The sequence below is a fragment of the Delphinus delphis genome, chromosome 3, assembly GCF_949987515.2.
Source record: "Delphinus delphis chromosome 3, mDelDel1.2, whole genome shotgun sequence".
Classification (NCBI taxonomy): domain Eukaryota; kingdom Metazoa; phylum Chordata; class Mammalia; order Artiodactyla; family Delphinidae; genus Delphinus; species Delphinus delphis.
Window position 1 is genome coordinate 20,573,167 of NC_082685.1, and position 26,331 is coordinate 20,599,497.

The 26,331-nt window shown below is 54.4% G+C and overlaps 1 protein-coding gene across 4 annotated transcripts; it reads right to left on the bottom strand.

Moving 5' to 3' along the window:
- Positions 1-3,552: 3,552 nt before the first annotated feature.
- Positions 3,553-19,431, bottom strand: GRK6 (G protein-coupled receptor kinase 6). Of its 4 annotated transcripts, XM_060008294.1 has the most exons (17): positions 19,239-19,431; positions 15,479-15,574; positions 14,435-14,547; positions 14,239-14,316; positions 13,790-13,890; positions 13,362-13,454; positions 13,188-13,251; positions 12,908-13,048; positions 12,431-12,621; positions 11,603-11,640; positions 11,422-11,511; positions 10,212-10,420; positions 9,984-10,121; positions 5,724-5,861; positions 5,507-5,641; positions 5,391-5,392; positions 3,553-4,854 (listed from the first exon to the last, which is right to left on the bottom strand). In XM_060008294.1, exons 1-17 carry the CDS (start codon positions 19,288-19,290, stop codon positions 4,746-4,748), a joined length of 1,788 nt encoding a protein of 595 aa, XP_059864277.1. In that variant the 5' UTR covers positions 19,291-19,431; the 3' UTR covers positions 3,553-4,745. The 4 variants fall into 4 exon arrangements, with proteins under 4 accessions (XP_059864277.1, XP_059864274.1, XP_059864275.1 ...); XM_060008291.1 differs by lacking the exon at positions 5,391-5,392; XM_060008292.1 differs by lacking the exon at positions 5,391-5,392 and having other exon boundaries at positions 3,553-5,314.
- Positions 19,432-26,331: the final 6,900 nt, after the last annotated feature.

The following is a 26,331-nucleotide window of genomic DNA, read 5'->3' on the forward strand; positions in this document are numbered from 1 at the left end:
CAGACCCGGTGCACACCGTCGTCGGCTGAGCACACAGGATGCTCAGCCAAGGAGCTGAGATGGAGAACGAACCTACCTACCTACCTACCTACCTCCACCCGGAGAACGCACACATGTCCAGGCCCTGGCCACATCCTGACGGGCGCCGCACACACGCAGTGGGCAGGGGCTGGAGCAGGCAGGCACCCCAATGTGGCTCCAACTCACAAATACATAGCCCACTCCCAACTCACGGCCCTTCCCACTGTGTTCCCAGCACACACTATCACATGTCTAGTAAGAAGTAGCACAGGGAAAACCTAGTGCTGGATCCATAGCCCTGGCTTTCATGGACCCTGCTCATCCCCAGGGAACAGAGGTGAGCTCTAGTGAGGGCCCCACTACCTAGGCTGAGTCTGAACCTGACTGTCCATCAGCCTCTTAATTGGGTTCTTTGTTTCCAGTCCAAATTCTCCACCATGCTTAGGGTGGTCTTCTAAAACATCCTCCACCATCATGTTGGCTGGGGCATTTTGAGTTCCAAGTGACAGAACCTCAAAACAAATGGGCTTGAGCTCGAAGGCATTTGGCACATGTAACTGCGAAGTCCAGGGGTAGATTTTAGCTGTGATCACAATTGTGTTCCAGCAATGGAATGAGGCATTTATCTGTTCTCTCCACTCGGTTCTCTTCTGTTTGCATTATTTTCAAGCAAATTTGCCGCCAAATGGTGGCGAGGATGACCCCATAGCTCTAGGCACAAGTCACCCATCCCCGGAGGAACTGAGAACCCCAATTCTTCCCCAACAGTTCTAGCAACCCCCTAGGTTCTTTTTGGATTCATTTTGGCCAAGTGCCCATAGGTGATCCAATCGAGGTATGGGGGAAGGGATATGTGTTCAGCCACCCAGTATGTTACCTTTTCTTTGAGCACCCTGATTTCATTGGGGGACTCATTTCACCCCATTAGTTGCCCCCGATGTACAGTGGGCAGGTTCCCAGCCTGGTCATTTGGATTCCTTGGATCTGGAGCTCAGTGGTGCAGAGACATAAACATGGCTGTAGCATATTGCTTCTGGAGGTTGTGCCTTGATGAGCTGCCTCAGTTCTGATTCTTCCCCACTCAGCTCCTCCATATCTTTTTTTTTTTAATTAATTAACTTTTGGCTGTATTGGGTCATCGTTGCTGCGCGCGGGCTTTTCTCTAGTTGAGGCGAGCGTGGGCTACTCTTCATTGTGGTGCATGAACTTCTCATTGTGGTGGCTTCTCTTGCTGCGGAGCATGGGCTCTAGGCTCAAGGGCTTCAGTAATTGTGGCACGCGGGCTCAGTAGTTGTAGCTTGCGGGCTCTAGAGCACAGGCTCAGTTGCTCTGCGGCATGTGGGATGTTCCCAGACCAGGGCTCGAATCCGTGTTTCCTGCATTGGTAGGCGGATTCTTAACCACTGCACCACCAGGGAAGCCCCTCCATATCCCTTTAACACTTTCTAAGTTAGCTATAGGACAGCTCTGTCACTTGCAACCAAAGATTCCTAACAGCCCAACCTGGGTCACATGCTCTGGGTGTATGTGTATGCAGGGGGTGCAAGCCCAGTCTCATATAAACCAAAAGGACTGAGGGGAGTCTACCCAAAGGAAACATGGGGTGCTTTTGTACATGCTAGGGAGACACCCTGACACAACCACCTACAACCCTTCAGGACTGCCCCACCCTCCAGATGAGACCCCGCATCTTAACACAGCTTTCAAAGCCCAGGATGGCAGAGTCTCGCTGACCTCCGCTCCAGCCACTACCCCACGTTCAGCCATCCTAAACCACTAGAGGCGCTAGACCATCCGTCTCCTCCCCTGGGAACATCTGATTCTGTATCCTGGAGGGTACCACTTGACACCTTTGTGGCAAGGGGCCTCCCCTGTTTGGTGTTGGCCCCCAGTCCCAGCATCATCTCTGCTACAGTGCTGATCACACTGGGTCCCACTGTCCCCACGTCTGCTTGCCTACCAGACAGAGCTCGAAGCTGGCAGGGGCCTCATTTCCATCTGGGTCCCCCAGCTCTTACCATAGGGCTGGATGGAGGAGGTGAACTTGGGCAAAGCTTGTTAAGAAGTGAATTCTGGGAGTTTTCTCTGCCAAGCATCCACTGTGGTAAGAACTTTAGGGTGGGTTGAACCCTAACCAAGAAGTTCCTACCTAGCCTAAGGGGAGTCTGGTGGGAGGTCTGGACCCACCCGGCTACCTGGCACTCATTTACCCTCGCACACCTGCCCAGAGCTGGGCTGTGGCTTCTGCACACTAATACCTATCTCCCCCCACCACCCACATGAAAGCCTGGAGCACCTCAGGCCCCAACCTCTCACCTCCAGCTTCTTCATCTTCAGCTGGCTTCCTCTCCAAACTGCAATGGCCGCTCACCAGCTGGAAGACCTAGGTAAGGCCCTCTCCCTACCCCATTTCCCTCAAGTCAATAGAAGCAGCGGTGTGCACTCCACATACCAAGAGCTAGGCCGCCACCAGAGGCCCCTTCAAAGTTGGTACTTGGAACCTTGACTTGTCCTTAAGATAGCCATCAGCCTGACCCCCAGCACCCACATACCCCCAACAGGCAAGAGTCCTGCCAGTGACCCAGGGGCTCAAGGGGGTGACTGGCTACTTAGTTGGATTCTCATAGATGCCCAGTGAGGCGATGGGTATCACACCCAGCTTTCCAGACGAGGGAAGGGCCTATGCAAAGGCAGCTTGGCAAGTGGCCAGGCTGGTACTTGAACCCAGAGCTATCCAACTGTAAACCTCATGTGGCCTCTGTGGCACTGGGTACCCAGCCCAGAGGCAAGGAACAAACACTTATGGTGGTTACAGAGCATCCCTGGGGGGCTGGGGCCACTGGGATGCTACAGACCAGGAAAAGACTTGTGAAGTCTGGGACAGACTTGTGGTCAACAGGCTGCCACTCTCAAGTCTCTGCACAGGTGGAATGCTCCCCAACTTCCTCTGTCCCCCAGGTGAATGTCTCCTTCAAGACCTGGCTCAACTGCTACCTTCAGAGAATCTTCCCTGATGGCCACATGGCTGGTCTCCACCCACCTCTGCCACAGCCTAACTTCCAGCATCACCAGTGTCTGTCTCTGCCCAGCCACATTTCCTGCTTCAAAGGCAAAGCAGAGGAATGGCTCTAACACATGTGTACTGGCCCTGGGCAAATCACACAGCAGGTGTCCAGGTAAGACAGACTGGGCAGGTGCTCCTAACTGGCAGGTGTCCAGGTAAGACAGACTGGACAGGTGCTCCTAGCTGGCAGGTGTCCAGGTAAGACAGACCAGGCAGGTGTTCCTAACAGCAGCTCCCACCTTACTCCCCAGGCCGCTCCAAACCCACGAGCGGCAGCCAGGCCACCTTGGCCTCGGAGGGGATACTGCCAGCTGAGCCCACCTCTCCAGCACAGGCCCACACCCTAGTGGTTCCAGAGCCAGACCCATACCTAGCGGGGACCCAAGGCTTCTTTTCTGAGGCCTCAACCTGCTGAGGAAGCTGCTGGGCCCAGAGGCCACCAAAGCCTGGCTGCCTGGAGAGGCTACCCCAAGATCGGCCCTGGGGGCCCTTGGGCCTTGCTGGAAGGGCAGCCGCCACTATCCCCACTTCCAATCTCTTTCCACTTCCAGCAGGGCCAGGGAAGCAGGAAGACCCCTGGACCACCAGGGGCAAGAAAGAGGCAGGCAGGGGCAGCTGGCCAGGTTTGTGCTCGGACTGTATTCACACAGAGACATGTGGCAGCTTATATTGGACAAAATGGGTAATAAAAATTGGCTTTAAATATGGAAAAACTGGGACCCTGTAATCCCACGCTACCCTAACACTGGGACCAGGATGGCCATCACAGTCCGGGAGGGGCCAGGGCTGGGGCCTAGGGTGCAGGCCCATAGCCTCACCTGCCCCCTTCTCTCTCTCTCTCTCTCTCTCTCTCTCTCTCACACACACACACACACACACCACAGGCACACACTGGGAGGGGTGGATTATTGCTGGGCACATGTGTCTGTTATGAGGGGAGTCTGGAATGTTTGAGGGTTGGTCAGGGACACCCCAACCCCTACCCTTCCCCTGGCCTGGGCTGGGGTGTTTCTGCACGAGGTGTCTTCAGGACAGGGCCCAGCACAAGGGACGAGGTGACCTGGGAGCTGGAAGGCAGAGGCAGACCCATCTGGGATAGCCTGGGCAGTGGACTGAGGGGTCCCAGGGTCAGCCCAATCTCTGGTCACACTTTGGCACAGGCCTAGGGGACAGAAAGGTCCCAGATCCAGCTCTGACAGGTGCTGAGAAGGGACAGTATTGGGCCCCAGAGGTGGCGGCCTAAGCCCAGGGCGGCAGGGGCAGGCACGAGTCTCACTCGGAGGTCGGCGGTGGCAAGCACAGTGCTGGGGGCCCAGGGGCCTGGCCTGGCCCAACCTCGCCCGTCTGAGCTGGGCCTGAGGTGCCTGGAGTGTGGCAGCAGCCCCTCTGCCGGCTCCAGCGTGGGTCTTAAGAACACTCTGGTTGCTATATACATTCGTACAAAGACATAAATACAGAAAGCCCCGAGCTCCACAGACAAGAGCTGAAGGGACGCACCTTTGTCCCAGGGACAGTCCAGGCCTTGCCAAACTCAGCCAGACCAGGGGCTGAGGGGCAGAGGGCACTGGGGACAGCTCCGGCTGTGTTCCCCAGGCCACAACTTGAGTGGACAATGGGGAAGACCACTGTGCAAAACTGTAAACAGCGCTTGGAGTAGCTGCTACCGCCAACCGCCCGGCGGGGCCTCAGGTTGGGGGCTAGAGGCGGGTGGGGAGCTCGAGGCGGGCGGGAAGCTCTTCCTCACTGTCGCTGCAGTTCCCACAGCAGTCCTGGAGGGCGGGGAAGACACGGAGGGAGAGAGGCAGAGCAGGCGCAGTTAGCTACCAGGGCCGTCACCTGGGCCGGCCCTGCCAGGGCAGACCAGGAGCTCCGTGCTCCAAGGAGGGGGCTCCCCACGAGGAGCCCAGAGCAGCAGCTCAGGCCAGACACGTGTGGACATCAGTGCAGAGGCTGCTGGCAACAGGCTGAAGTGAGGAGGACCAGGTGGATCCCAGGCTCTGCCAGGGCCCTCTCCCCTGGGGCCGGTGGAGGCAGGGCATGGGGAGACAGATGGCTAAGCAAGGCTAGCAGCTTGCAGGTGCTGGGCACGGAAGCAGTGGGGAGGGGGAGGTAGGGAGCGGGCACCAGACTTCTTTCGCCCACATCTCGCCTCTGCCATGGAAGGGCTGTCTGTGGCTCCCCAAGGCCGGGCAGCAAGGCCAACCCATGGGGAGCCCACACTGCTCACCTCTGGAAAGAGAAAAGAGGCCGTGAGCCCAGCCGGGGGTGGGGGACAGGCGGGAATGAGGCCAGAGACCCTGGGCACCGCTGACATGGCTGGAGGATGCCTACTCCCCGCGCATGCAGGCACCGGCTCTGCCTCCCACCCACCGTCCCCTGGAGCCAGGTGGGGGACCCAGGTAGGACACTGCTGGGGGTTACCTGGCGACTGAAGAGCCTCTGCAGCAGTCCCTTCTTTGGGGGTGCAGGTGGCTGGCCCTTCCAGTCCAGGTCTGGGGGAACCGAGCCATCCAGCCCGAAGACATTCAGCTCCTGGAAGCACTCGGTCTCCACCATCTGCCACAGAACAGGTAGCTGTGAGTACTGACCCCAAGGGTGCCCCTCTGGAGCCCACCCCATCAGCTGGGCAGGTCCCCACCTCATTCTGCCAGGGGATGGACACACTGCCCGTGGCAAATTTCTGGTAGAAGTCCTGGTCAGTGGCTTCCAGCTCCACACCCTTAACTGTGGAGAACTGTTCGATATCCAGAACATCCTTGCAGTAAATGGCCTGGGGCTGGGGGGACAGAGGCAGTGGTTAGACAGGAACACCACACACACCCCTCCTCGACAGGAGGGCAGCTCAACCCTGAGCTGGGGCTGGGTTTGCCCTGACCCTTGCAGCTTCCTGGTTTGCAGGTGCCCCCAGTGTTTACAGCAGCACTATTAACAATGGCCATGACATGGAAGCAACCTAAGTGTCCATCCACAGATGAGTGGGTAAAGAAGATGTGGCATATGTATATAAATAATGTACAGTGGAATATTACTCAGACATAAAAAAGAATGAAATAATGCCATGTGCAGCAACATGGATGGACCCAGAGATTATCATACCAAGTGAAGTAAGTCGTACAAAGACAAATATATTGGGCTTCCCTGGTGGCTCAGTGGTTGACAGTCTGCCTGCCGATGCAGGGGACACGGGTCCGTGCCCCGGTCCGGGAGGATCCCACGTGCCGCAGAGCGGCTGGGCCTGTGAGTCATGGCCGCTGAGCCTGTGCGTCCGGAGCCTGTGCTCCACAATGGGAGAGGCCACAGCAGTGAGAGGCCCGCGTACCGCCAAAAAAAAAAAAAAAAAAAGACAAATATATTTAACATGACATCACTTATATGTATGACATCACTTATATGTGGAATCTAAAAAAATGATACAAATGAACTTATTTACAAAACAGAAACAGACTCACAGACATAGAAAACAAACTCATGGTTATCAAAGAGGAAGGGGGGAGGATAAATAAGGAGTTTGGGATTAGCAGATATATTTTACAATATATAAAATAGATAAACATCACAGTCTTACTGTATAGCGTGGGGAACCATATTCAATCCCTTGTAATAAACTACAATGGAAAAGAATCTGAAAAAGAATATGTATACACACACATATACACATATATGTATCTGTACATATATATATCTGAATCACTTTGCTGTACACCAGAAACTAATACACAACATTGTAAATCTACTACACTTCCAAAACAAAACAAAACACAAGTGCCCCATGCACTTCCTGAGCATGGCAGTCCCTTCTCTCTGAGGCCCAAGTTCCCCTCTAAACTGGGGCTCATTATCCCTCACTGCTCACTGCCTGACAAGGCTGCAGAGCTGACCCACGGTGGCCAAACAGCCCCCACAGTGCCATACGGAATCAGCAACAGGCACCCCCCTCCACCTGTATACAGCTGTCTAGGTGCAACTGGTGAGGGCAGCGCAGACTGAATCTCAGCTGGGTACTCCATGCGGGGCCTGGAGCTGATAGGTCCTCTGTCCTGGGATGTCCAATGGCATATTCCATCCCCTTCTGCTTCACAGCCAACCAAAGGATTAGAACATTCCTCCCACCTCTCTGCGCCCCCAGCCCTCTGCCAGGAGCCCACCTCACTCCAGAAGGCCACTTCTTTTTTCATCGTTACGTTTTTTTCTAAGTCCTACTGTTAAGGATGTCAAAATATTATCATGTAAAATCATACAGCCGCTTTTTGGAAAAGTCTGGCAGTTCCCCAAAAGGTTAAACATAGCGTTACCATATGAGCCAGCATTCAACTTCTAGGTGTATGTCCCAGAGAAATGAAAACATATGTCCCCACAAAAACTTGTATGTGAATGCTCAAAACAGCATTATTCATCATAGCCCCAAAGTGGAAACAACCCTAATGTCAATCAACTGATGAACAAACAAAATGTGTCATATTCATACAATGGAATATTATTCAGTCATAAAAAAGGAATGCAGGACCAATAAATGCTACAACATTGGTGAACCCTGAAAACAGTATGCAAAGTGCAAAAAGCCAGTCACAAAGGACCACATATTATATAATCCCATTAATATGAAATGTCCAGAATAGGCAAATATAGAGAGACATAAAGTAGATTAGTAGGGATGTCCCTGGTGGCGCCGCAGTTAAGAATCTGCCTGCCAATGCAGGGGACACGGGCTCGAGCCCTGTTCCAGGAAGATCCCACACGCCGTGAAACAACTAAGCCCATGCACCACAACTACTGAGACTACACTCTAGAGTCCGTGAGCCACAACTACTGAAGCCTGCATGCCTAGAGCCTGTGCTCTGCAACAAGAGAAGCCACCGCAATGAGAAGCCCGTGCACCACATCAAAGAGTAGCCCCTGCTCGTCGCAACTAGAGAAAGCCCGCGCACAGCAACGAAGACACAACGCAGACACACACACACACACACAAAAGGTCGAAGAGTGGATGCCAAGGGCCAGGGGAGGGGAGAATGGGGAATGACTGCTAATGAGTATGGGGTACTTTGGGGGGAGGGGTGATGAAAACGTTCTAAAATTGATTGCGGTGATGGTTGCACAACCTGACTATGCTAAAAGCCATTTAATTATATCCTTTCAAGGAGTGAGTTGTATGGTATATGAACTCAATAAAGCTGTTAAAAACTATATCATCATCAAGCACATTTTTCATCTGCTGCTTCTAAAAAAAGTTAAACTCCAGGGCACTGATTTTCAAGGTTGGTGTGCAGGGAAGGAGGAGTAAACTCGAGTGGCAGGGCCAGCCCTGAGGCAGGCTGCCGGAAGTCAGGCTCTCAGTTCTACTGCCCACAGCAAGGCTAAAACCGTGGGTTGCTGGTGAGACCCACCTACAAGATGCAGTTCTGCAGAGGCAGCAGCCCACTAGGTGGCCTCCCACTCCCGATCCTGCTCCCCTGCTCTGTGGCCCACACCCCCACCTCACATTCTTGCTCCACGTTCCCTGCACATGCTCATGCCAGCTACACTGGCCTTCACTGCTGTTCCACCTCTCAAGGCTGGTCCCTGTACTAGGATCTTAATGCCTGGCTGCTCCTTCTCCCTGGAATGCTCATGCCCCAAATCCTGGTACAGCTCTGTCCTTCACGTATTTTAGGCTTCTACTTAACCAACAGCTCCTCAGAGACCATCCTGTCTAGAAATACTCCCACCTCCCCACAACTCTTTTTTCACTTACTGGTTTATTTTGCTGTGTCTTCCCACTAGAACATGAAGGGAGGACTGGGTCCTGTTGACTCTATTAATTCTGAGGTCTGGTACATATGGGCACTCAGAATATTTGTTGAATGTGTAAACAACCACGTGCATGGTTGACAGCCACCAACCTGGCCTGCCCATCACCTACCTTCCTCCCCCGTGTTCCTGGTGAACTGTCAATCACAGGTCCCAGTCCTTTTACACATGAGAGGGGGGGCAAGCACGTGATCTAATCTTGGCCAATCAGAACCTTCCCTATGACTTTATACAGAGAAGCCTGAATTCAGTGGGAGAACAGTCAACAGGCTGCAGCAGAGCCAAGAGATGGAGTCCTGACAACATGGTATGAAACCCTGACATTGGCCCTACTCTGGGACTTTCTGGCCAAATGAACCAATAAGCTCCATGTTGGGCGTAAGTTTGAGTTGGGCTTCTGCCACTTAGAATTTGATGACTCGAGGATGTTTCTGCCAGGAGGATGCCTGACCCACTGAGATGCTCAGTAAATGAGTGAGACTCTGCAGAGGGGAGCGTCCTGCTCCCAGACAGGAGGCCAGCGTTGCCAGGTGTAGTGGGCAGCAGATATTTTGCCAGCCCAATGGGCCTTTCCCCTGCTGGCAAGGCATCTTAGTTTTCCTTTGGAAAACCGATCTCCCACCACTGGCAGTGGCTCAGGTGGGTATAGGATCCAGGTGTGGCTGCTGAGGGGCCTCTGGGCAATCAGGCAATGAGCATCAGCCTCAGGCCTTGTTTTTCCTTTTCGGACTTCTTTTGAAATTATTCGGCAAGAGGCACTCTCTGTCTTCTAGGGTGGCTGAGCTGTTAAGATGTAGGCCTGCCACACCCTGGGGACAGCTGCCTGAAAGAGAAGCCTGCACACTGACCAGTAGTGGTCAGAGAGAGGAAGACGGAATTCCTGCAACATTGTTGGAGCCCTGGATCGGGTGGGCCAAAAGCAAGGCCTCTCCCACAGCTTTTCATTTTTCTGAGCCCGGTGAATTCTGTTTTGCTGGTTAACACACTTGAGTTTTCTAACACTTGCAATGAGGGTGTCCCAACCAATCCTCCAAGAGCCCCCAACCCTTCCCGCTCACCCCTGCCCCCCAGCCAGGGCTTGGCCCTGCCCTCGGCAAGAGGGGGCAGCACTCACATCAGGCTTGAAGGGTGGTTCTAGCATGCCGGCTCCCAGCCGCTTGAAGTTCAGCTTCTTGAAGAGGGGGTGCTCCTTCACCTCGCGGGCACCGCCCCCCCCACACCCCAGGCGCTCAGCAGGGTCCTTGCAGAGGAGCTACAGCAAGGCAGGGTGGTCAGGGTAGCCCCGGGAGAGGCGCCCCCAGCCCCAGCCCTGGCCGGTTGGGCCTCCTGCTGGCTGCTGTACCTGGGAACAGAGCGAGCGGGCCTGCGGGGAAAAGTGCTCTGAGTACTCCTCGGGCACCTCCTTTACCAGCCGCTCCACCTCCTCCCGCTTGATCTTCTTTTTTCTCTGCTGGAAGGGTGACTGGCCTGCGATCATCTCGTACAGGAGGCAGCCTAGCGCCCACCAGTCCGGGCTGAATGTGTACCGTTCGTTCTTCACCACCTCTGGGGCTGGGAGGGACAGCACAGGAGTTAAGACGGGGCAGGAGGCGGAATTGTGCCCCGGGGCCCCAGGAATGCCCAGCATGCATGTCAAGGTGGGGTAACCAGCTCAGACACCCACTGGCACCACCCAGGCAGGCAACATCAGCAGCCCGGTGGGGACTGAGGTGAGTTGGAGAGCACACATCCCATCAAAGTGCGCTGGTATGGCCCTGCAGGGGGCCACGTCTTCTGACTTTTCAAAGAGAAGTCAGAAATCCGTATTTTTAACATGAAGCTGTCTGGGTTATCAAACGTTGGCAATCAATTCAGATTGTTTGAAAAACAATTTGATTTAAACACAGATGGAGGCCAAATTAGGCCTAGTGTGGCTGCCAGTTTGCAACCTCTAGATTTAATATCAAAGAGAGGAAAGAAGACAGCAACTGATTTGCTGGATAGCTACTGCCTGCCAGGACAGGCAGGTAGGGATTTTTGCCTCTACTACCTCTTTTCATCTTCAAGGCAACCCTGGGAGTAGGTGATGATCACTTTACAGTCAGGGAAAGTGAGGCTGGGAGAAGCAGAATGTCCGGCCCGAGGACACATAACAAGGAAGAGGTGGAGCCCATAGCTGGAGCTCTGTCTATTGTGTCACGTGGTCCCAAGGGGAATTTGGGGCCACATCTTGGCTTCCGCCACAGATGGGCACTCCCACTTCTAGCATGGGCAGGTCTCGGGAGTGGAGAGCCGGGGCCATGGAAACAGGTATGAGGCCCTTGTCTTTCACTGGTAGCCACCTGTAGGCCCGGCCAGTAGGAGTAGCTCAATGAATATGTAGTGAGTGAATGCTGTGGATTCACAGTGTGTGGGGCCCTGGCTGAGTCTTGGTCTCCTCATCTATAAAAGAAGAACATCAGCTCTTTCTATTTCCTGAGGTACAGGAGACTTCCCAACAGGGGTGGTGGGACTGGGCCCAAGACAGATAGAGGACCCAGGAGGCTGGCGGGCCAGGGGGAAGGGAGACTCACCCATGTAGCCCACAGTGCCCACACGGCCTTTGATCGTCTGGCCCTCAGGTACGTGCACTGCCAGCCCCAGGTCGGAGATGCGGATGTGACCTGAATGTGGATGGAGAAGCAGGGAGGCCCGTTAGGCAGGTGGGCCAGACCTCCCCCATGCCTCTCCCACCCTTTGTGGCCCCTCACCCACCGTGGTCATCTAGTAGGATGTTCTCTGGCTTTAGGTCCCTGTGGGGAGAGAAGGGCAGGATCAGATGCTGCTCAGTTTGCCCAGCAGCCAGACAGGGCCACCCCCTCCTAGCTCGCTCACCCCCTAGGATGGGATGTGCAGCAAGGTGTGGGAGCCTTTTGTTGCCAGAAGACAGACAGCCCTGCCTTCCCTGGCAGCAGCCCCAACCTGAGGGAGCAGATGAAGGATCTATGCAGCCAGGACTCCTGGGACTCGCTAGGCAAGTGGAAGGCAGTTCCCACTCAGAGGGAAGCTTCCCAGACATCACCAGCAGCTTTGTTCACCTCTAGTGCTCTCCCTCCACTCTGGTGGCTAACTCTACCTTTTCCATCTGTCAAATGAGGCTACTCATCCATCTCCTCATGGAGCTGTTGTGAGGCTCAAATGAAATCATCACCAGTAATAGTAGTAAGAGGAGCTCTCCACTACCGAGTTCTATGTACTTTACAGCATTATCTCATTCATTCCCTACAACAACTTGAGAAGCAGGAGTTATATATAGTCTTTGCTTCCCAGGAAAGAAAATGGTGTTGTGAGCAGGGAGCTGAGTGGCCAAGGTCACAGAGTGAGAGAGGGGCGACAATGCCGGGATTCACACGTGGTCAACCAGACCCCAGAGCCTGGGTTCTGAGCCTCTCAAGTCTGCCTAGTGTGGGTGAGTGTGGAGTCCCCAGCCAGAGCCCAGACAGACTTGCGCCTGCAGTGACAGCCCCAGCACACCAACATCTCTCTGCAGCCTCCACCCAAGCCCAGTTGCGGGCCCTGGCCAGGAGGGCCACACCCTTGCACCTGTACACGATGCGTTCCCGGTGCAGGTCCTCCAGGCCGCAGCAGATCTCTGCCGCGTAGAAGACGGCCCGAGCCTCGGGGAAGCCAGCCTGGCCCATGTGGTAGATGTGGAACTTGAGGTCGCCTCCGTTCATCAGCGTCAGCACCAGGCACAGCGCGTCCTTGGTCTCATAGGCGTAGGCCAAGCTCACCTGTGACCAAGAAGGTCCGAGCCCTGAAGCAGGGGCCGCGGGCCACCTGGTGGGGGGGGCTGGTGCCAGCCGCCCGAAAAATCCTTCTTAGTACCACTCCCTGGGGCCCAGCCTGCTCCCTAGGCCAGGTGTCAATTCCCCAAACCCACCCTTCCCAGGCATCTCTGAGGACAAGGGAGGCAGTTGTGCCTAGAGGGGGCCTGTGGCAGGGAAGAGATCTTAGTCCAGCGAGTGGGGAGAGCAGGCGTGGCCAGGGGAAAGGGAAGGGTCTCCTGTCTGTACTTACTACAAACCTACTGTTCACTTTCTCCAGGATCTGCTTCTCATTGAGGGCCATGGCCTCCCCTTTCCTCTTCTTGATCCGCTTCTTCTCCAGCTTCTTGCAGGCGTACATCTTGCCTGTTGCCCGCACCTGGCAGGCACATACCTGTAGCCAGGGTAGATGGGGCAAATGGGGACCAGCTGTGCCCTTCCTGGGGGTACAGGGGCTCAAAGGGGGAAGGGGCTTGTCAGGGTCCACCCTACCCCACCTCTGCACTCTGCTGGGCTCTGGCCTGGCCACTCACCTCCCCAAAGCCACCTTTGCCCAGGACTCGGTACTGCCTGAAGGTGTTTTTGGTCACTGGCTGCCTGTGGACAAGGGGTTGGGGATCAAACACTAGCTGATCAGGGGCCTGACGCCCATGAGAGCCCCCACAACCTGGCCTGGCCCAGCCCAGCCCAGCCTTCAAGGAGCTCACCTTTCCAGCCACTTCCACTGCAGGAAACGGTTGAAGTAGATGCTGTCGAGGTAGTCGGTATAAGGGGCCACACTCAGGTACTCGTGGGTCAGCCTATCGAGAAGACCCAGCCCACTGGTCAGCCCCTGACACCCCAAGTTCTTGGCTTGATGGGCCAGGCCCCCTGTTGTGTGTATGCTCAGCCTGAAACGCAGCATCCTCAGCCAGCCCTCTTGCTAACCCACCTAGGTGGGAGACATGCATCCTGGCTGAAGCCCAAGAGGCTACAGAGAGGGGAGGCAACCTGCCCAAGGTCACAGAGCTGGCGCAAGGCTGGGGTGAGGGGCTGAGCTCCCTCACCACCTGCTGAACTGTTCACAGCCTTCTGGGTCCACAGAAACCCACCCGTCAGGACACGATTCTCAGCCTATGGGCAGGGAGAGGCTTACCGGGTGAGCTCCTGGAAGAGGTCTTTGCAGGGCCCCTGCTCCAGCCGCTGGGCACAGTTAGTCACCAGTTGCCGGGGGACGTCAGGGATGAGGTCGGGACCCTAGGGACAAGCCACAGACAGGTCAGTGCAGGGGCTCCCTTGGCCAGCCGCCCACTCCCAGGGCAGAGACCTCGGGACTGTGCTGGGGTGGCTATGGGCTGGAGGTGCGCCAGCCTGCCCAGTTGCTGAACTTGGTTTCTGCTGTTCCCCTTGAGGCAGGGTGAAGCAGAGCTGCTGGCAGGCTGCAGGGTCCAGAGCCCCAGCCCACCCTCCTGGGCTCCATGCCTGCAATGCTGCCTGGTGAGCCTGGAGCAGCTCCAGGGCACTCTCTGCCTGAGCTGTGGTCAGTCCTCTCCCCATCACTGAGCTCTACCCGCTGCCATCATCCCTCCATCAGTGCTCACTTACCGTGTGGCTCAGAAAATTCTGCATTAGCCGCCACCCACACTCCTTCCGCTTCTCATCAGGGGTCACTTCATAGTCAGCCTGCGGGGTGGGAGGCAGAGAAGCTTGGGGTGTGGGTACAGCAACAGGTGTGGGGAGATGGGGCACATGTGGCCCGGGACCTCTGCCCACCCTTGGTGTTGGGCTGGGCTGCACTCACCACCCCGTCCAGGAAGGCAATGCAGCGGGTCAGCTCGGGCCTCGTGGCGCAGAACTCTCGGAACAGCAGGCGCCCGATGGGCTGCCGCTTGCACAGGCTGTGGTAGTCACACTCTGCAGGCAGGGGTGGGAGCTGTTGGATTTCTGGACCTGGAGCCCACCGGCAGGGCACTCCTGTCCACACCACCAGGCCCGGGGCCCTAACAACAGCTTCCAGCCCTGCAGTATGGCAGCCATTGTCTCCTTTAGAACCCTCACCACAGCAATGAGGTGGCACTACTGTTACTGCCATCATAGCTTGGGACTCCGAGGCCCAGAGAGGATAAGTAATTAGCCCAAGGTCACACAGCCAGGAGTGTGGCTCCAGAGCCGGGGTCCTCACTTCCAGCCGCTGTCTCCTGGTTCACACCACTTGCATACGTCACAGTTGGGGTTGGGTGTGGTCTGTGAGGTTCCGGCCCGGCTTGGGCCCGGCCCACACCTGCTGACTGCCTGGCGAAAGTGTGGGAGGAAGCTGTGGCTTCCGGCGAGCTCGAGGCTAGGCCTCCTTCCCGGCGGTGGAAGCAGCCATGGTGTACTCCTAGCCCACGTGCAGGCCTTCAGAGGGGGCCTGGCCCTTCTCGTTAAGGTTTTGCGGGGCACCTGCAGGGCCAGGCTGGGTGGGGCTGAGCACAGGCCTGGGGCTCCCCGGGCAGTCGGTGAGGGCTGACTCCAGCCCCTGAAGCACCCTCCGCTCCATCCTGCGAGCCCTGCTCGCCTGAGGCCCTCCCTTCCGCTGCTTCCCTCAGATCGCCCCCAATCTGACCCCGTCCTCCTCCCCACGCCTACCCCAACCACCCGCTGCTGTCCTATGTGCTCTCTGCCCTCCACCCAGCCCAAGCCCAGGAACTGAAACTGGGTTGGTGGTGCGGCCTCAATTTCTCTGCTCCCCAAAACCCCCAACACTGCCCCTCCACCCTGAGGCAAGGTCTTGGGGGAGGCCCCGTGGCACCAGCAAGGCCCTCTCACCTCTTCACCCCAGCCCCCGTCTCTACCCAGGTCTCACCAATGTTGAGCCGCAGCTCTTCGCACTGGCTGATATGAGGGAACTGCAGCATCTGACGCCATTTCTTGCTTTTGCCTTTGCGATTCCCGCCACCACCTGTGGAAGCAAACAGGTGCTGGGTCTCGAGTCCCGCCACTGCCGTGCCTCCCCTCCACCCTCAGTCCAATCCAGAGGCCTTCAGGGCCCAGCCTAGGCCCAGTCCACTCTGGGAGGCACCTCGGGCCTTCCTTCCGTGTGCTGCAACATGCCCTCGCTGGGTTCCAGGACAAACATGGGCCCCTAGGCCCACCTGCTAGGGGCTTCTGGGCTGGAAGAGCCAAGAGGGGCATGAGGCCAGCCACTGGGAGAGAGTGGGGTTTCCAGGTAGCTTTGGCAGGCCTCAGCTTCTTCCTACCAGGTAGGAGTTTCCCAGGTGAAGAAAGAGAAGGACACGATAGTGGTGGGAACTGTGTAAGTCAAGGCCCAGAAGGGAGATGTTCCAGGACATGTGGGACATGCCTGAGAGATGCCAGAGGCAGCGGGCAGCCTGGGTCACCAGGTAGGCTCCAGGCCCCTATTACGAGGCCCTGCATCAGAGCTATCAGAGACGCAAACAAAGTGGTGGCAGGAGGGTTGACACTCAGGATCCCTACCCCTGCTTTCCTGGTCCTGCTACCTGCCTCATTTTACCTAGCTGACCCCTCATCTGTAGCTGCTGAGACCAGGGTAGCAGCTCAAATGCCTACAGAGCCAGACAGGTACAGTAAATGTGGGCCAGATGGTAGACAACAGGGAGTGGTGAGGAGTGTGGGAACTGGACCCGGCATGCCGCTTCAAACAGGGGCAGCTGCAGCACAACCACGGCTGACTGCTTGATTGTTACTAGGCAGGAATGCTGGCCCAGTGTGGTCAGCTCTTTTGACTTTTCAAAATCAGCTGAGACTCTGGACTGTTCCATGAAATATTGGTTCCTATATTTTAAAAAACCCACTGCAGCCCAATAAATAAAACATGTTAGAGATCTAGCTAGATGTGGCCTGTGGGCCATGAGGTTGAAAATGGTGGAAGGAGCCTGAGTCTTGGAATCTTGCAGACCTGGGTTTGAATCTCCACTTTACACTTCAGGCCCATCACTTGCTCTCTAGGAACCTCAATTTCTCCATGTGTACTTCAGGTCCAGAGCCATCTCCAGAGGTATTGTGATGGTGACCAGGAGAGTCTGTGTCCAGTACCCAGTAGAGCTGTGGCAAGAGGTGGGTCGCAGCTCCAACAACTCAGTGGCAACCTCAGGCCACCACTATCCCTTGCCTGGCCTCAGTTTCCCCAGCCTTGTTTCCATCTGGCCTGGCTGAAGGCAGGTGGTGCAGGAGGAGCCACCGTCTAGGGAGAGGGCAAGGCTGGGTCCTCCAATAGGCTCCCTGACCTAAGCTGCCTGGAAGAGGAAGTGTTGTAGGGTACCCATTGGGAAACCTGCTAGCAGCCCTCCTGCAGCCTGCACCCAGCATACCCCACAGTCATTGCTCCACTGTGAGTGAGCAACAGACCCCCACCCCCCAACCCAGGGCAAGGCCTCCCCAGAAGGGGAACTCCTCCCCCACCTCTCCATCCGCCTGCTACCCCCATCACTTACTTCCTCCTCTCCCTCCTCCTAGCCACATCAAGGCAGCAGCAGAGTCACATGCAAATATCCTGTCCTGGAACTGCCACCAGAGTCAGTGGGGCTCCTCCCCACCCCAGCCTGGTCCCCTCCCCGTGCCTCTGGGGGCCTGGGAAAGGAAGGAGGACTAAGTGAGGGTTCACACCTCCAGTGCTGTCCCACTTCATCCTCATAGCAATCCTTCCAGACCTGGCCCAATTTTATGAGAAAACCGAGGCCCTGAAATGAGGAGTCAATTGGTCCAAGATTACGAAGGCTGGAGGTCCCAGAGTCAGGACTTGAACCCAGCTCCCTAGGACCACAACCCAAGCTCTTCTCCCACCGCAAACATGCCTGGCATCAGGTGTCAACTGAATACATGCAATCCCAAATCACTCAGGGCCTCAGATCACTTGGGAAGCTGGCAAAGGCCTGGGGTCCAAGCTGTCAGCCAGCTCATGAAGTGATTCCAATGCACTCAATCTACAGACCAGGGTTCAAAACTCAGTGACAACTGGGATTTCCTTTAGTTTTCAGGTCCCACCCTCAACCATCCCACAAAAAGAGTTACTGAAGTTCAGAGAGAAGAGACTTGTCTAGAGCCACCCAGGTGAGAGGGACAGAGCCAGGTTGGAGTAAGGATTCTCCAGTGAAGGCATTGGTCTCAGTCTGGCCATAACCCCCTATGCCTCCTGAGGAAGCCTATCAGAAGGTGCCCACACTCTCTAGTTAGGCAAGGCAGTGTTCTCAGCAGGCCTGAGGCCTGAACTGGCTACAGCCCTAGAGAGGGAGGCCTGGCCAGGCTCTCCCCACCCCTCCTCCCTGGATGGCTGGATGACGAGGCAGAACAGAATCGGCAGATGCCCCCAGAGGCTGGGAGGAAGGCCTAGCCCCAGGACTCGATAATGGACAGGAGATAAGGAAGGCTCTGGGCACTGAGGACCCAGACTGCCATGCCCATTTCCAGGCAGCACTTCCCCAGGGTCAACATGCACTGGGCAGGCAGGGGGCACCAGATGCTGTGCCAGCTGGGGGTTCCTCTGGGTTTCCTACAGACTGCATTGGGGACATCCTGTGTCCTAGGCATGAGTCAACCAGTCTCATTGTGTGTCCTTGGGGCTAGTCACTGATCTAAGCCTCAGTTTCCCACCTGTAAAATAGGTCAGAAAGGCGAAGCAGATGTCTTTTTCAGCCTGAAACCCCAGCAAAGAGTCCTGACCTCCCTGCCCTAGAGTTCCAAAAAGAAGTGTCTTCTCTGCTGGTCCCTGGCACCCTGGACAGGACAGGGCACAGAGTAGGTGTTCAGTGATTATGTTACTGAGGTGAACAGTGGCAGGTGAGGGGCAGACTGACCGCAAGGCAATGAGGACCAAGTCTGGTCCCTATGCATCCCCAGGATCCTCATAGAGCAGGTGCCTGGTAATGTCTGAGGAGCTCAGCAACACTAGGTTCACAAGACAGGCTCCCTCTGCCAGGCCTTGCACTTAACAGTCCTACCAGCCTGGCATGCCTCCCTTCCTTCAAAACTCAGCTTCCAGTTTTTTCTGTGCCCATCTGCCCCACTACTCCCGAGGGCAAAAACTGTGACCCATTCACCTCTGTCCCCAGTGTCCTGAGGCACCGAGCAAGTGGCAGTCATGCTGGTAGCATATATGACCAGCAGTTTCCCCACCTCGCAAAGGCTGTGCTACGGCAGAGCCTCGGTTAATTTATTTTCCAAACCTTTTACCCTGCACCAACTTTGTGCCGGCCCAGGCTGGGCGCCGGAGTCTGGGCCCGGGCACGTGGGGTGTGGGCTGCCCCTTTCCCTTCCTGGGGCATCTTCTTACCTCTTACCTGGGAGAGGGCTCAGAGAGGCTCTCCCGGGGCTGGGGTCCCACCCTTCCCTCTTCCTTCCTCTCTCCTCCTCTCACTCCCTCACCACGACCCCACCTCCTCGCCGCGCGGGCGGCGGCCTGACCCACCCCTTGCTGGGCTCCAGCTCCCGGGGGGCAGGTGCGGAGAAAGAGGACCACAGGCCGGAAGGGCTCGTGTCTGCGCGAGGTGCGGGGCACGGAGCGAGCTGCCCTAGGGGATCGGGCGGCTGAGGCACCCGGTCGAGCTCTGAGGCCGCGCGCCCGCGTTCTCCTCACCCAACAGCCTCACCTTCCCGGGCCTTGAGTAGCACCGTGTTCGCTACGATGTTCTCGAGCTCCATGGGCTGCGGCGCCGCCGGGCCCGCCGGGCCGCGCCACCGGCCGGGATTGCGCGAGGGAGCCGGGGCCGGATGGCGATCGGCGCGGCTCGGCTCGGCTCGCAGTGACCGCGCCGCGGCCTCCCGGGCCTCCCCGGCCGCCGCCGCCCGCCGAGCACTCTGCGCCCCCTCCCGGGGGCCACCCCTGCGCCGGCACGCCCCGCCCCGGCCCGCCCACTGTTTACTTTACTCAGCCAATAACCGGGAGAGCGCTCGCCGCGCCGTCTTCCCATTAGACAGCCTCTTCATCATCCCCCGCCCCCAGAGCCAGGAATTCGTTCAAAGGAACGGGGGGCGGGACTTAAAACGTCACCTCTTTCTGGTTGGTCTGCGGTGGGGTTCAGCCTCTACGTTCGAATTTCTGGGCCTTCGTAGGATACCAAACTGCCAATTAGGGCCGAGCCCTCCGCTGGGACAAAAGAGGTGGGTCCTCTGGGTCACGCCCCGGATCTCTTGTATTTGATTGGATGAAAGAAGCGTCAGTCATTCTCAGCTTTGCACTCTGATTGGGCCATTAGATGTGGGTGTGGGCCAGGTCCTTTTGGCTCGCCTTGGCTTGTCCAGGGTTTGTAGGGGATGCGCTTGGTATCTTGGGCCTCTTGCAGGCCAGCCTCAAGCAAGTTCGGGCCGTGTATCCAGCCGTATTCCTTTGGGCCGGCCCATTCTGGAGGGCGCACATCGTTAGCAGGGAGAGGCCCACAGGAGGGTGCCGGCTTTCCGAGCTGCTCCCAGGCCTCCAGGCCGGCCACCGCGGGCGCCCCAGCCCCGCCCCACCCCGCCCCCACAGCCGGATGTTGTGATTTCTCTCCACCCACACGGCCTTGTCCGCCCTCGGCCTCTGCTGCCTTATAAGGCAGCGCTACCACCCCAAGACGTAGGGAATGAGCTCACACCCATTATATAGGTGGGGAACTGAGGTCCAGTGGAGGGCTGCGGGCCTAGGACTAGGGAGAAAACAACGCCGAAATTTTACAGCTAATCAACACCTTCTAGCTAAACATCCTACTCCCTCCACCCTCACTTCACACACCAGGAAACGGAGGCTTGCCCAAACTTGCGGGTAAGGCAGAGTCCTATTCAACTAGGCTTCTCTGATTCCTATCCATTCATTCATCCAAAAATACAGAGCATGCACTTTGTGCCAGGCACTGGGCCAGGTGCTAGGGAATACAGTGGTGCCAGCAAGATAGTCAATCTCTCTGCCTACCTGCTAGAAGGGGGATAAATATGGTAATCCTATGTGTAAACAAATAAATGGTATGGTCTGAGGGAGTGACAAGTGCTATTAAGACATTAAGACAAAATAGGGGAAATGGTCTCAGGGTGTGACATTTGAGCAGATCCAACCACACAAAGATCTAGGGGAACAGTGTCAAGCAGAGGCAACAGCAAGTGCAAAGCTTTGAGCCTAGAGTAAGTTTGGTATGTTCAAGGAACAGGAAGAAGGCCTGTGTAGCTTCAGGGCCCAAAGTCTGAGATGAGTTGAAGGAGCAGGGATTCTAGGTAGATCCTGAAAGGCTTTGTAAACCATGGAGAGGAGTTTGTTTGTTTTTCTTAAATGAAATGTGGAGCCTTTGAAAGGATGATTTATACTTTTATTTATTTTATTTTTAGGCCATGTGGCATGTGGGATCTTAGTTCCTGACCAGGGATTGAACCCACACCCCCTGCATTGGGAGCACGGAGTCTTAACCACTGGACCGCCAGGGAAGTTCCTGACTTATACTTTTAAAAGATCACTCTAGCTAGTAGACTTTCAGGGGGCCAAGAGTGGAAGCAGAGTGAGCAGTTGGGAGCCTACTGAATTCCAGGAGCGAGAGGATGGTTGCTTGGACTGAGAAGGTGGCAGTGGACATGGAGAAAAGTGCATGGATCTAGGATACTTTGGGGAATAAAGAAAAGTACTTTGAAGGAAGGAAACCCAGTGGTCAGTAGGACAAAGGGCAGGTACCTCACCCAGTGAAGGGTGTTGTGTCTAAGTGAGATCTGAGAGTTAAGTGAGAATGTGCAGGTTTCAGAGGTAACTGGAGTGGGAGGGAAAGAGCCTCTGGCTAGAGGGCTAGCACATGTTCAGAGTTCTGTAGAGGAAGGTGGTTAAGGGCTCATGCATTTGGCACCTGAGGGCAGAGCATTGAACTAGACTTTCAGGTACACATTGTGGTGTGCATGGGGAGGCCTTGAAGAGGCCTGGATCAGGGAGGTCCTTGGAAGCTAGGTAAGGAGTCTGGACTTCATTTTGAGAGTAGTGGGGAGCTGTCCAGGGTGTGCTAAACCAGGGAGCAGTTTGATCATATTTGCTGACTCAGCCACACTGTGCTAGGGGTGAGGTGAAGGGTGGGGAGAGAGGGGCCTAGGCTGACTTGTAAACACCGATTGTTTTGACGCCCAGCATCTGAACACCCCTCCCCTTTGGGAGGAAACCTATAAAATGCAGAGGCAGGCCCTGCTTTCCACTAGGGAAATCAGAGAGGAGGCAGAATTTCCTCTCTAAGGTCCCTGGTACCTGGAGCGTTTCCAATGTTTGCAAGCACGTCTTTGAAATCCAAAGCAAGTGATTAACATAAGACATCAGAGGACCATTTAGGGTTCATTATGGTGGCAGTGGAAGAAGAGGGGGAGGTGGTCGAGCCAGGCCCTTCCTGGGGTAGGGGAAATTCAGCAAGCACCCAAGAGCATCCAATCAGTTCCTTGTCTGCCTAAGTTACCCAGAATCAGCTTCATTGTTTAGAGCCAAGTATCCTGAGTAAGACAGGTGGGAGGCCCTTTTAATAGGAATCACTGGAGAGAGGAATGATGCACTGTGCTGGGGCAGTGGCCAGTGGGTGCAGACAAGTGGCCAGGTTGAGAGCTATCACAGAGCTCCAATGAATAAGACTTGGTGATTGATATGGGGTGAGGAGGGGATGGTATCACACACAGCTCTTGGGTTCTGACTCTTCAACCCGTTCTCTAGCTATGACCAAAGTGATCCTTTTTAAAAGGGAAGTCTGCCACCATTCGTCTGACATATGCACTTCTAGGGTTTATCCTACAAATATAATTGCACTCAAGCAAAATAAGAAATGAATGTTCAAGGTTGTTCACTGCAGCATTGTCCAAAAACACCAAATGTACTAATTGTCCTTAATAGGGACTAGTTAAGTAAAATTTGGTCCTTTCCTGTACAGGAATACTACGTAGCTTTAAAAAAAAAAACTGTCGGGGTGCTCTTCATGTACTGATATAAACAATCTCCAAGATATATTGTTAAATAAAAAAAGTGGGACTTCCCTGGTGGTCCAGTGGCTAAGACTCCATGCTCCCAATGCAGGGGGCCTGGGTTCAATCCCTGGTCAGGGAACTAGATCCCGCATGCCTCAACTAAAAGATCCTGCATGCCGCAACTAAGACCTGGCACAGCCAAATAAATAAATTAAATAAATATTTAAAAAATCTTAAAAAAATTGAAAAAAGCAAAGTACAGAACAGTGGGTAGGGTTTGCTAGTAGTTGTATACAAAAGGTCAGGATAGGCTAGGTTATGCTGCAGTAACAAACAATCCCCAAATTTCAGTGACTTAAAGCAACAAAAGTTAACTTCTCAGGTACACCTTGTGTCCAGTGCAGGTTGTTGGGAAGTTGGGAGGCTCCACTAGGAGTAGTCACTCAGGGACCCAGGACACTAGAGACTCCCTGTCAATCTGCGCTTCTGCAATGTCAGGCAGTAAAACGAAATGTGGGGAATCATATGATGGCCCTTAAAGCTTGCATCTGAAAGTGACACAAGTCACTTCTGCTCACATTTCATTGGTTAAGGCAACCACATGGCCACAACTAAGTTGAGAAGGGTGTGGAGGTCCGACACTACTGTGGGAGATTGTATTTTCCAAAGATGAATGTAACAATACACTCCCATCCCACAGGCATTTCTGCAGTGTGACCTTGCCACCCACACAGCAAGAGGTGGGCTCTCATTTCCCTGTCCTTACTTCTGGCCTGGCTTTAGTGACTCTTGTCATCAGTAGAATATGGTGGAAGTGATACACATGAGATCTGAGGCCAGGTCACAAAAGGCCATGGAGCCTGGGTTTCTTGCAATGCTTGTTCTCTCAGGATGTTCCTTCAGGCTCATCAGCTGTGCTGTGATGTGATAAGCCCACACTGAATAGATTGTTCACGTGTAGATTGGTCATTGCTCTGCTATGGTTGACAGTTCCAGCTGAGCCCAGCCTTCCAGTTGTCCCACCTAGAGCACAAGACAGTTGAGCAAAGAAGCCCCTGGGTGATTCCAGCTCCCGGGCATTCCCATCGGCCCCAGCTGAGGCCCCTGGCATTGTGGTGCAGACAGCCATCCCTGCTGTGTCCTGTCTGAATTCCCAACCCGCAAAATCCATCAGCCTAATAAGTTGGTGTTTTATGCCACTAAGTTGTGAGTGGTTTGCTACAGAGAAATAGATTCTGGAATAACGACTGTACACCTGGAAGGAGAATAGAATTGGAAATATTTAGTGAACAACACTAACTCCTACAGATGAATCTGCTTCTGTACGCATGGACCCCACTCTGGAAGGCCACATGAGGTATGGGAACATTGGTTGCCTATAGGAAGGGGGAGTTAAGTGGCTGGGGACAGGGCTGGAGGGGGGCTTTTCATCTTATACCCTTTGTTTCAGTTTTTTGTTTTGTTTTGTTTTTTTAAATGATTTGTATTTATTTATTTATTTTTATTTTTGGCTGTGTCAGGTCTTTGTTGTAGCATGCGGGATCTTTTTTCTGTTGTGGTGCGTGGGCTTCTCTCTAGTTGTGGCGTGCGGGCTCCAGGGCAGGTGGGCTCTTTAGTTGTGGCGCGCGTGCTCTCTAGTTGAGGTGCAAGGGCTCAGTAGCCCCGCAGCATGTGGGATCTTAGTTCCCTGACCAGGGATCGAACCCGCGTCCCCTGCATTGGCAGGCAGATTCTTTACCATTGGACCACCAGGGAAGTCCCCTTATAGGCTTTTGGACTTTAATCTTGTATCATGTGACTCTATTGCTTATTTTAGAAACAATCAACCGGGTCCTGTCACTCTCCTGCTCAGAACCTCCCGGTGGCTTCCTGGGGTGGGCAGCCTCTAAGATGACCCCAATGATCCCTCCTCCTGATATTCACCCCCTGATGTGATCCCCTTTCCTCAAGCATGGATTGGACCTAATGACTTACTTCTAGTGAAAAGAATGCAGCCAAAGTGTTGAAATGTCACTTCATAGATCAGGTTACTAAAAGGCTGTGGCTTCTGTTTTAGGTGCCTTCTCACCCCCTTGCTGGCTCACCCTCAAGGGAGTTGCTCTATGCAGAGGCCTACATGGCCAGAACTGAGGTCTCTGGCCAACAGTCAAGAAGGACCTGAGGCCAACAGCCTTGTGAATGAACTTGGAAGTGGACCTTACCCCAGTTGCACTATCTTTGAAGTGAAATAAAATGAGGTATGCCTGTAAATGTTTGTAGTTTAAGCCGCTAAATTTGGGAGCAATTTGTCATCTCTTATTAGCTGTAGTAGATAATTAACTTCCCATTACACTTAAAAATAAAACCCAAACTCTTCCCCTTGGCCTACCAGGGCCCAACTCGATCTGGGCCTGTGTAGCTCTCCAACAGTATTTCATACACCTCTCCCTCTTGTCACACTGTGGAGCTGCACTGTCCAGTACAGTAGCCACTGGCCACGTGTGGCTATTTAAATTAAAATTAAATAAAATGAAAATTCAGTTCCTCAGTCATACTAGCCACTTTTCAAGTGCTTAATAGCCACATGTGACTAATGGCTACTGTATTGGAAAACACAGGTAGAGAATATTTCCATCATTGCCGAAGTTCTGACAGGCAGCACTGGTCTGGAGGAAGGAGTGGCTTCCATTTGTACAAATGTTCCATGGTGGTGGCCTGAATGACTGGGATAAAAATGGTGCCACTGACTGAGAGGAATGAAGGATGATGGGCTGGGTACCTTCTGACCCCCTAAACTTGTCTTTGAATAGGCAGTTCTGCCACCTCTTGAAATGTACGCCCCCAAGTCTCTGCTACAGAGGAGTGGGGTCTGTGTGTGTCTGTGGATCCAGGAACCTGTGAGCAGGAACTTGATGGTTTCTCCCTTCTCATCCCACAGACTGACACCCCAGGTATGGAAAGACAGAAACCAGGGTGAGGAGATGGTGCCTTTCTGCTCTGATCCAAAGCAGTTGATGGAAGGGACCCAGATGTTCAGGGGGAACTGGGCACGCATGTAGAAATTGCTGAGGTGGGGGGGTGTCCACATGGGAAAGTTTCTTTGTAAACTCCTATAGACTGAGCCCCAACCATATGCCAGGCTCTGCCCTTTCACATGCATTCCCATTCAAGCATCTCTACAAGCCTGCCAGATGGTGTGACTGCCATCCCCTCCCTAAAGAGGCGTGGCCTCTTTAGGTTCAGAAAAACTTAGCCCCTGACCCATGGTCACACCAGGGGTTGGTAGTGATTTGAGGTTTTGGTAGTGATTTGAGGTTCAAGACGGGATTTGAAGGTTTCCTGATTGAAGTTCGTTGCTGTTTTTTTCCCTCCAGTCCCTGCTTCTAAGGTCATTGTTTTCCTATTCTTTAAGCTACTGACTTACTTACAGAGCTGATCACTAGCGGTTTTGTTTTGTTTTAGCAACTTCCTGGTAACGATGCATGAATTCTTGCTTGCATCAGTTAAAACTTTTGGTTGCAACTAAAACCGGCTTAAGTAAAAAACCAGAATTTATTGGTTTAAGTAACTGAAAAGTATAGGTGGTGGTTCTGATTTCAAGTGTCATTGCATCCCAGGTCTCAAATGGTGTCACTCAAAATTTGTCTTTCCCATATTCTGACTTGGCTTTTAAAGTGTTGTGTTTATTCTCAGGCAGTTTCTGAGATGCTAAACACGGCTGCCAGCAGCTTCAAGGTCACTTCCTACCAACATGGCAACTTTTATAGAAAGAGAAAGGCTCTATCTTGATTCCAGCAAAAATCCCGGGGTTGCCTCTCATTGGTT